The 12200-nt window shown below is 31.8% G+C and overlaps 1 protein-coding gene across 4 annotated transcripts in view; it reads left to right on the forward strand.

Moving 5' to 3' along the window:
• Nucleotides 1-12200, forward strand: part of nmo (serine/threonine-protein kinase nemo) — a 122903-nt gene that overhangs the window by 70478 nt on the left and 40225 nt on the right. For all 4 annotated transcript variants that reach the window (XR_015837357.1, XR_015837358.1, XM_088257860.1 and 1 more), the window contains exons 2-3: nt 3427-3556; nt 6973-7028. Coding sequence is in view for 2 of the 4 variants with exons in the window: in XM_088257860.1 (XP_088113986.1) it covers nt 3427-3556; nt 6973-7028 (186 nt within the window). In the remaining 2 variants the exon portion in view is untranslated. The remainder of the gene's footprint in view (nt 1-3426; nt 3557-6972; nt 7029-12200) is intronic.

Below are 12200 nucleotides of genomic sequence, written 5' to 3' on the forward strand. Positions count from 1 at the left end.
AAGCCGTTGCAACGACTCGACTGCATTATGTAAATTTTATTGCCTGCCAAATTGTTGTCATTCCGCTTCCAGATTTCGAACGACGTGAACACTTTTCAAACATATTCGCAAACACGATTCAACGCTTATAATGTGTTGGTCATTTGTAACAAAGACTGTGATCTGCGTAATATACGTATGGAAACGTAAAGGTCAAATATGGAAAATGCTTCACACAAAGAAATCTTCATGATAAAAATTTTATTTCTTATTTTTGGGGCATTGTATAAAAGTTATGTTATTATGTTAAAAATAATTATTTTACAGTAAAAAACGCAATCATATTATGTCACTCGTCTTCACTCTATCTAAACGTTATTTTTAGTATACAAGGTATCGCGTGTGTTTCACATTTTTATTAAGTAAAACAATATGTATTAATTTAACCCTTACCACTCGAGTGCCGCCATAGGGGCGACATGAATAGTTACCGTATTACTCGAGTGCCGCCGCTATGGCAACAAAAAAAAACAAAATCTAATTATATTTATAATGTTATATTATATATTTAGTTTTCTATACAATAGTAAAATTATACAGATAACTGTAACTTATGAAAGTTACGGTATTTTATTTAGTAAGTGGTTTGCACGTACCAAAAAACTTTCAAGTGCAAAGGGGAACCGAAAAAGGTTTTATATAGACGGATTATTTCCACCAATAAAAAACCAACTCAACCGACTTCTTTTTCTTACAGGATAGAGAAAGTGCGAGAAATATTTTAAATTTCTGATTATTATCGTTGTAAATTTCGTTTAGTGTACTACGAAACTGGGCTGCGTTCAAATTGAATTTTAGCACATGGAATAAAGAGCATTGGCAATTTACTAGATTAATTATGGTTTCAACTGGTTGAGGGTAGAATACAGGAGGTAAAAATCGGTCTAAACTCTTTTTTTATATCGACTTTTCTTTACAAGGTCAAATATCAACTATATCTCTGAATACGGGTATTAATTTAATTAGTCAGCTGACTATTGTCAATTATGTCTGCTTTATTATTTTTAGTATTGGAATTAGCATTATCTACATCCTGTTTTCAAAATGATTTCCTTAGAGTGAAATATTAACCGTTACCTATATGACTAGTTGCACACATAGCGTTTTAAAAATAGCGTTTTTATTGTTTCCTGTTTTGTAAAAATGTGTTATATTTTCAAGAAAACAATGTGTTTAATTTATTTGATTGGCCTTTGAGGACAATTTGAATAACAGTTAGCGAGCTCGTATTCATTACGAATGCACACTGTACAGATTTTTTTAAAAATATAATCATGTAAACTTTGATTTTCCCATATTTCAACATCCTTTGCAGTACTGTATTTTACGGACTATAAGACGCACTTTTTACTTTCGAAAAATTGCCTCCAAAATTCAGGCGCGTCGTATACTCGGCATTAAGGGGATATAACGCTACACAGAATTCACCGGCCGACCGCCGTAGAGGTAACACATCTTTCCGCGTCCGATTTTAAAATTTATTTTTTCTGTTTTTAGAATATATTTAGATTTTTTCTAACTCCTGACCTTACAATAAGTCTCTTTTCAAAAACCGTACACGTAATTATTTAAAAAAAACTTATTTTTTCAATGCAAAAACCGTGTTTTAAGAAAAAATCAATTGCTAAAATGTTACCTGGATTTAGAGAAAATTTAGTTGCGACTTAACGAATACTGGGCCTCAATATGAAAATGTCAAGTGTTTAATTTGTAGAAGTCTCGACAGTCTTACTTAAAAATGTATTAGTTTTCGCGACCTTTGCAAAGTTCAGATGATGATTTTCAGGGAATTCAAAGGTCAGATCGGTTTTATAAACTGAGATTTTTAGTCTTCAATCAGATCATAAAAATAGTACAAAAATGTTTTTTACAAAAATAAATTACTTAAAAATAATGGTTCGTCTTATAGTATGTAAAATACGCTAAATACACACAGTGCTGTAGCGTATTGGTGTCCGTTTTAGGATGGTTTTCAATCGGCAAATTGTTTGTTTTCTTTGTAAGACCAAAATAGCAACTTTGTGCACAGTTTAGTAACTGAATCACGTTTACACTTCATGTTTAAAGTTTCTTACGTTGAATGTTGAAATTGAAATTGGACTTAATAGGCATTCTTTTTAGCGCGGAAACCTTTCAAGGCCCGCAATTTCACACTTTTTTGTGATAAGTTCTCATTCAACAGTAACTGGACACTATATCATGCTTGATGTTGATTAATTTACGTGATTCGATCTCCCAAAATGTCATACAAAATATGAAAATATATACATAAGAGTTGTTTGTTTTACACGGCGATAGTATTTAAATTAATATTTAGTTTAATTAAGTTTGTTTAGCAAAAAAATATTGTTTTGTTTTTATTTAATTGCACGAAATGAAGATAGCGTTTATAAGGTTAATTATTACGTAATAACTAGGTATTGTGTTATAATGAATCATTATTTACTCAGTCTGGAATATTTTGATAATAACACTAAACAATTAACATACAACGTAAGCAATAACAAAACACGTATACATATAAAGAACATAACAATAAATAAAATGTAAAGTTATAATATTTTAAAGGTCATAATATTAAAATGCACTTGCACAAATGAATGGGTGACAAATAATCTTAATACTAGGTGCTAGTTTCGTCAATCTCCATATTATAAGTCACCGTTTCTGCAGGTAATGTTCATTTAGACTACCATTTCATGGAAAACGGCAATCAGTTTTAACTTTCAATAAAACCATTTTTATCCACGTATTCTTAAGCATCTTCGCGGCTGTCAATTAAATTGACAATAAAATATCACTTTTACGCAACTGGTGCTCATCGGTGCGCATCAGTGACGTAATCATTAGCAATTTTATCGACAGTCGATTGGGACCCTTATTTAACGTGCAATTCAATAATAAAATACACTCAGCGAAGTATTTTTAGATTTTACGTTTTCTATGTCATTTCACGTAGTTTTCCCCTGGAAATACATACGACAGTTTTTAATTTGAATAAATTGATATAGAGACTGTTGATTTGGACTCACTTTGTGGTAATATCAATTCATTTTTTTTATCCACGCCGTACAGGATGTGTGAAAATGACGCAGAATGCGTCAAAATACGTGGCAAGATAGATTTTAAAAAAAGTGGTATTTACCAAGTAAAATTTAAATTAAAAAAGTATTCTCTTAGTTCGGAGCTTTTCTTCTGCAAGCCCATCCCTGGAGAGAGGCATAATATTTCAGGCTGAAAAGAGGGAGATCTTTTCTCTTTACTTCCCCTCTCGGTTTTTTTCAGCTCCATAACTATTGTTGAAATGTATTAATGTGTATTGTGTTTTATATTTTAACAAAATACATAAAAACATTTTATGTTAATGCTGTATTTGTCTTGTTTTAGGGCTGTGACGGACCCTCGGGACGGCAGAAGAGTGGCGCTGAAGAAGCTACCCAACGTCTTCCAATCCCTCGTCTCATCCAAACGGGTGTTCCGGGAACTCAAGATGCTGTGCTTCTTCAAACATGAAAACGTAAGCCAATAAAACCTATCTTTGTACTCCCTACGGAAGAATCGCACGCGAATATGCGAGACCTCAATAATCTGAAATATTCCATATAATTCGTTTCAAAATCAATACACACTTATTTAACCCTAGAATACTAAACTATCGTAAAAATTACGACGCCTAAATGACGATTCCTGGAAAAAACTATGTTCGCGTCATTCCGCACCCCCTGCTTCACAGTACCTTCCAAATGTACCGTTTTTTTCATTATAACGTTATCTTTTAAACCTTAATAATGTTTCTTTTTCTTCTTAATTAATAAAAGTTTTTGTTATATTTCTATGACGTATTTTTTACGAATTTTTAGTGACAACGTCACTCGTAGAAAAGTTTAGTAATCGAAGGTTAATCTAATATATATTTTTAAATACTCCTTATCATTTATCGTTCTCTTAAAACTCTACTTCCTTCTAAAATTTTACCGTTCCTCCATCAGGTCAGTTATAGACTGATAACTGACTAAACAATTGACCAAATGAGGGAATTGTTATTCAGACACCGCTATTCGTGAAGTAAAGTTTTATGTAGTATTACACAAAACCGAACGATGAATAAGAGGGAAATTGTTATATTCCCATAACCAAAAGTGTACAATGCTTTTCAAATGCAATATCCATAAAAAAAAAAAAATATTCTCCTTATTTGTAAAATAGATTTGAATTTTACACTGACATTTCTTGGTGTAACTGCATTTTATATAATAAAACAACTATACGGTGTTTTTTACTTATTTATTTATTTACCCACTTTTATTGGACCAGTGGCTTTCACCACTTTTATTTGACCAGTGGCCAAAAAGCCTTATTTATATATATATATATATATATATATATATATATATATATATATATATATATATATATATATATATATATATATATATATATATATATATATATATATATATATATATATATATATATATATATATATATATATATATATATATATATATATATATATATATATATATATATATATATATATATATATATATATATATATATATATATATATATATATATATATATATATATATATATATATATATATATATATATATATATATTTATATATATATATATATATATATATATATATATATATATATATATATATATATATATATATATATATATATATATATATATATATATATACATACATATATATATATATATATATATATATATATATATATATATATATATGTATATATACATATATATATATATATATATATATATATATATATATATATATATATATATATATATATACATATATATATATATATATATATATATATATATATATATATATATATATATATATATATATATATATATATATATATATATATATATATATATATATATATATATATATATATATATATATATATATATATATATATATATATATATATATATATATATATATATATATATATATATATATATATATATATATATATATATATATATATATATACATATATATATATATATATATATATATATATATATATATATATATATATATATATATATATATATATATATATATATATATATATATATATATATATAAATATGTTGTGTCGGGTTGTGGACTCTTAAGTCAGAGTTTCTCGGTTCGAGACCACTCTACTACAATTTGATACCTATTTCTAATAATGAGACGTTTAGGCTCACAGAAATAGTATGAAATTTAAATATTTTTGTAAATAATAAAAACACAAATATTTATCTTTTTTTATAAAAAAAATATATATATACCTATTGTATGTGTCATTTAAATAAAGTTTAATTTGTAATATAACATATATCTCGGCTCCGTCTTTGTGGACGGTAAATCTAGAATCAAACAATACTTGTTGTAGGGTTCTTTATATGCTGTTAGCAGTTTGGTCGGTGGGCGTAAAAGAACAAAAGCAACAACACTACTCATGCTTATTTTTCCATTACAGTTTTGTGCGACTTAATTTATTTAAAGTTAAATTAAACATTTTGATTCATTCCTCTGCGGAATATTTGAATAAAGTTAATTATAATTTTAATGAAATGTGTGAGAATTCGGTCGCAGTAAGCTGTTTATTCAGTTCCACTCTGCTTTGGACTAGTTATTAAGAACTAAGTTTTTTTAAATATAATAATAATAAAACCCTTATCCGCACCCCAATGGTGCATAGGGCACTGCTTCATATAAACGCAGTGTTATCTTGATCGTTTACACATGAAGGAAAGGTGATCAGCCCTCCGCTTCAGGTACCAGTCCAGGGTAATATTGAATAAGTATTACAGTGAAAAAATCACTTATATTTATTTGACCCCCCCCTGGGAATCGAACCCGGGACCTCCAGAACGGTAGCCGAGCGTGCTGATCATTACACTACGGAGGCGGACATTTTTAAATATAGACGTCTAGAAATTAACAGGGATCACGACCTGTCGTTGGCTGGTTTAAGTGAACAATATGCAAGATTCCCCACATTACCAATGATTGATCGTATATTACTCAAATTTCGCACTGCTGTATATATGCTTCAATTGAAAACATTGGTATTTTTCAAGTAAAGCTTCGCGGTGATATTTAAAATTTACAAGTCATTAGAAAACTTTTATTAATGGATTTATTTTTCCTAATTATTTGATTATTTGCTTAAAAAAGTATATTAAAAAATCATAAAACTACTTATTTTGTTTATAATGTTTAGATTTTATTAACATTAACATTTTATTTGTAAATTTATGAGTTTACTCAACATTGGAGATATTCATAATTTATGTTGGGATTGAGTGAAAAAACACATCCAAATAAAAGTGTCTCCGCTAAATAAGTCTCAGTCCCTACATTGATGGCTTTTGTGAACTTATATGTAATGTGTCATGAGATTGATCAAATAGGAGTGGCAAAAATTGAGTTGTGTGATTGTCAATTATGGGTAGAAAGGTGAATGTTGGACGTGTGTAAAGTGATCACTTTACACACGTCCTAATCCATAATCCTTTGAGCATTTAAATTTAAAAAATGATTTACGGTAATATCCGTGGAACATTTTTTTACATTTTCAGTCGCTAGTAGCTAAGGCACACAATAAAATGCCATGGGGGTAAATATATTATTTGCGCATAAAGGTTTTACGACCTTAAATACGTTTGCTTATTTACAACTTAATTTATTTAACGCACGATAAATTCGGTTAAACACAATTCTGAGAATATGAAAAAAAGCAACATACGTGAATTATTTTTGGTTTGAAATTTGCCCGTGGGCTCGTCTAATAATAACACGCTGTCAAGTTTCCTTTTGAATGTTCATATTTTTCTCGACATTGTTGTACGTCATTTCAAGTTAAATTTATGTTTTTTTTACAGGTCCTGTCAGCTTTGGACATCCTGCAACCGCCCCACCTCGACTTCTTCCAAGAAATGTATCCTTTTTAAAAAATGATTATATCGCTTTGAAATTTATCTACAAATAGCCACACCGGATAACTGTTCCAGTTTTGTAAATTGAGACTGGGTAAGAATACTCTTAAGTACCTTATTAAGTACCGAATACTATGTCATTTGAAAGGAATTTGTGATGGTACATAGGGCACCCAATGGTACATAGGGCACTGCATCATATTTATCCATTGTTATAGTTCGGTATTTACATGAAACCAAAGGGGAAGTCCTGCGCTTCACGTACCAGTCCGGGTGATATTTAATCAATATTGCAGTGGAGAACCACTAATATTTATTTTACCCACCCTTAGGAATCGAACCTGGGACCTCTAACATGTTAGCCAGAAGCGCTAACTAATTGACACACTACGTAAAGTGACAAATATGCACAGTTATGGAATATACAATTTACATTCAATATGTATGGAAAGACGATTTTTTTAATAAAAATAATGCAAATATGATAAATAATGATTATGAGGTTCTTCTCTCGAATCATATGTCATTTTTCAGAAATGAATAGTAGGCCAAGGACTTATAAAACAAACAAAAAATACAACAATGAGTAAATCACTCGTTTGAACATAATTTTTATTACTTTTCTGACACTTCTGACGCATGTAAAAAAATATATTTGTTTAAACCATTATTCGAAGAAATCAATGCAAAAGTAGTATGTGACAAAAATTATTGATTACTCAATGAAATAACGTTTGTAATAAAATAATGCCACAATTATTCATATACGCATTTCCATCGAATTTTTCAGCCTACATTTGATGCAGTTTGCACTCTATTAATAATTATAATAACCATTTTGGATAATTTATGTAGCGCCATTTTCGTAAAATACTTCCTCAAGGGCGCTTAACTGGGATTGAATTGGGAAAAAGGAGATAGTGGAAATGATTTGACAAATAAATGCGTTTTTGTTTTTTTTTTGCTAAAGATCACCTCGCTGGTGGAAGAGCATTCCACACCATCATTATTATCACACACTATCTTAATATTAATTTAAATGTATTATTTAATATCTGCACATAAACATGTCAGGGTCATTGGCATAAGTCTCGCCCTTTATATCGCCTAAAGAAAATTTGGCATGTTTTAATTTAAATACGTAGAATTGTAAATATATCAGCGAAACGACATTCTTAAAATTTTCTTATGGATTATTTTTAGGTTGTCACAATAGCTTATTGACGTCACGAGTACGTGTAGTAGGTATGGGCCGATACAAATTGACCGTTTGTTAGCGTGACTGCTGTAAAGTGTAGTCTACACACTACATAGCACACAGTGGGTGCCCGGTACACCACGTAGACCTATAGCTGTGTGGCGGTCGCCCAAACCTACCGCTGAAACATTAGGCTTTACCGGGCTGATCAATGGGCAAACATTGTATGCCGGATGTATTATTGGACCTCGTCATAATCTATAAAGCGCTATTTTTGTAAAATACTACCTCAAGGGCGCTTATAAAGACTTGGATATTATGATGATGATGATAATGATAGATAAAAATAAAATAAATGTATCATTCTCGGTGTGATTCAATAAATTTTAGAAAAAAATATTTTGTTAGCCATATTTTTGAACCTGGGACCTCCAGCACCCAAGCCAAACGCGTTAATCATAATACTATGGAGGCAAATAATACAAATGATACTGGCCCCAAATAGGAACCCCGAGGAACTCATATACAAATAAATATATAATTCAGTACGCGACCAGCTGCGCTAGAGGTATCCACATGCGTATTCAGCGCATAATTTTTTTTAGAATAACAAGATTTTTTTAAACTTGTTATCTTGCAATAACTTTTCAGAACCACATATTTATTCCGAAGAAAACTTTTTTTAAAAACGGTATTTTAAACAAAACATTCAATTACGTTAAAAGTTACCTGGGTTTGAAAATTAAGGAGCGATTTATCGTATATTGGGCCTTAACCAAGATCATTACTACTTATTCCGAGGTTAGAACTAATAATGTACCAATGAAGCGTGTAGATTTTCGCTATGGGACACGAGACATTGTTCCTCGTACGCGTGTATGGTAGATAACACTCTTCCGCTCTCCCGGTATCGCCGTGCGGGAATTATCGGACGCGTCCGCCCCGAGATGGTGCCCGTCTCGGGGAGGCTGGCGCCGGTCGCCATGGCAACCCCCGCCCCGCCCCGCCGGCCCTGCCACCCGCCCCTCCGTGTGCCGTACCCGAGATGCTGCCGGGAGGCTGTGCTCTCGAAGGCCCATTGAGATATTTTTACGATGCGATTGAAGGCTACGTTACAAGGAAAGTAGATACAGCGGGTTGTGTCAACTTTCGATAATTGGTACTACGTACACACACAAACAAACTCACACACACACGCACATATATAATATATATATATATATATATATATATATATATATATATATATATATATATATATATATATATATATATATATATATATATATATATATATATTCGCCGCTTACTCGTAGGGGTAGGTAGAGAGAATAGTGGTAAAATAATAATTTATTATTTATAAATTTTGACATTTCAACATAGATGAAGAAGAATATGAAAGCCTGGGTATTTACAGGGCTTATGACCTATCACAGGCTGGTTAAGCGCTTCAGCACTTTACAAACGTGTAACGTTCAACATTCTACCCATGATTGACAAGCACACTGCTTAATTATTCAGAACTTATACAAACAAGTATCATAAATCTCATGACGCTTCATGTTTGAGTTCACGTGAGCCGTCTATGGTTGGTTCGAGAAAGCTTTTATTTAGCAGACACCCTTTTATTTATTTACATTTGTGAACGAGGAATCGAACACGCAAAAAAAATTGTGAATAATTTTTATACATAATTCGCACACTTACCATATTTCTCTTGTATTCTTTTGAAAACGGTTTGCTTTTAAAGGGAATTGACACGGAAACGTGGGCATGCCAGCTAACCTTATCTGTTTAGTGTGTGTGTGTGTGTGTGTGTGTGTGTGTGCCGAGCCCATAAACTACCTTTCACCTCACCCCACCCCGCCCCACCCGGGTTTATTATTACGCATTTTAATTACGCCCTTTGGACCGGATTTATGCTCACACCAGAACCGTGCATTGTTTGGTGACAATATTTCTTGTTGGTGCGTAAAATGTCTTGGCTGAAGAAACTTTTTTTTATTTCTTTTTTCATATCATTTCCCTTTATTTTTATGTTCTTTATCCGCGGACCTTGGGGAATTTTCTAAGAAAACTAAATTTTAAGGAAAAAACTTTAGCCCTTTGTGTATTCTTTTGTTATTTCGAAAGTTTTAATAATAATAATAAGAATATGTTGACTTAGATATTGTTCTCCGACATTTGGCAAGTTGGCGAGGACACATCTTACGTATTGTGTGTTAAATCATCTCAAAAACGCCCTTGCTTTGTGAAAATCTTAAACATCTCATAGCTCCGTTGAATATTTCATTTGCAAATACATATTTTGTTCTGAACTTTTTTCAAATTTATTATTTGTATTAATATTTTTAATATTTATAGTATTAACTTTGTGGTAAATATTTTTTTACAAAATGTTAGTAATGTTAGGATATATTTATCCCGAGTTTTTTTTGCCCGTCTCTTCGTCAGGACAACTACTACTCCAGCATGCAAACAGTACTACATGTCACAACCATAGCACTATTCGCTCCCTTACAACTATATAAAATATTAATCACATGCGTTTTTGGTCGACCCGAGGACCAATATGCCCTAAGGATTGCAGAATAACATGCATTAAAGGCTGAGGTCTGCCATGCACTGCATGGCTTCTAGACTAAAATGTTGATGAGTAGTTATATACCAACATTTTGTAAAATATTTATTTTATATTTTGCAAAATAAAGTAAAACGATATCGTACTACGCTAACTTGACAAAAGCGAATTTTTAGCGTTTTCTGGCACTCAATTTTTAAATAAAGCTCGTATTTCGTTGTTCAAGTTTTCCTTGCATCTTAAATGGGCTGTTTTCACTCGAGAAATATCGGATTTTACATTCTCCGCTTATATAAAGGATTTTTAAGATTTTCTTTGTGTTTAGAAAATCCGAAATATCATTAATTTCATTTGTCAAATTTGAGTTTCGAAATGTAGCATTTCGGTAAGTTGCAATAATGCATCATGATGCATATGCGTGGCTTTCAATACGAAATACGTGAAGAAGGTACGTCAACTCCGCGTTCACAACTTGGTAACAAAGGTCGCGTTTGACAGGTTTTGCGATTCCAACAAATAATGACGTCACGCTTTATGACGTTCAAACCGTTTGTTTTACCCATTGAAATACCTTTGTATTTTTTATATTGAAATACATTTTTCTCCCTCATTTTTTTTAACAAATTTTAATAAGGAAAGGAAGTATTATTTCGCGGTAAAAAATACTAACGTGATAATAACTTAACTTACCCAATGGTTCATAGGGTACTGCGTCGTTTATAGGCAGCGTTATCTTGGTCGTAAAATACCCCATGGAAAGGTGATCAGCCCTGTGCGTAATGTTAAATAAATATCACTAGTTTACGGTGTTTGATAATGATGCGGAATGCATCGAAACGCGTGTCACAAAATATTTAAAGAAATAGTGGTATTTACCAAGTACAACTAAAATTGGTAGATAATAATAGAGGGAGGAAAGAACGGTAAAACAAATTTATGAGGCGAATGTAGTTTGAAAAAGGAGCAGAGGAAGGTCGAAAAAAACTTGGCACGATCAGGTATGCCAAATACTTGAATGTGGTCGGGTTAGCAGTCGAAATAATCGGCGGGTGTGTATGAGGATATACATGAAAGGAAGAGGCGAAGATAGTTTGCAAAGACAGAGAGGTATGGCGTTCTGTTCTCTCTGCCTATCCCTGCGCAGAAGCGGCGTGATGGTTAGTTTAGTTAAACTCGAATTAAAAATGGGTAGATGTTATCACAAAGCGACTGCCGAATGAATTCACGAAATGAGTAGATTCCGTTTGATTAGTCAGCCGAGGGGACATCCCGCCGCCGCCGCCGCCCCGGTTCGCGTAGCGGCGAGCCCATTACTCGTTCAGTGTCTCCCGAGTGTCGCGCGAGTCCTAAAATATATCCTTTCATACGTTGCCAATTTATTCGCCTCCATCTGTC

Source organism: Brachycentrus maculatus, unplaced genomic scaffold, assembly GCF_059751285.1.
Source record: "Brachycentrus maculatus isolate JH-2025_06_01 unplaced genomic scaffold, ASM5975128v1 h1tg000088l, whole genome shotgun sequence".
NCBI classification, from domain to species: domain Eukaryota; kingdom Metazoa; phylum Arthropoda; class Insecta; order Trichoptera; family Brachycentridae; genus Brachycentrus; species Brachycentrus maculatus.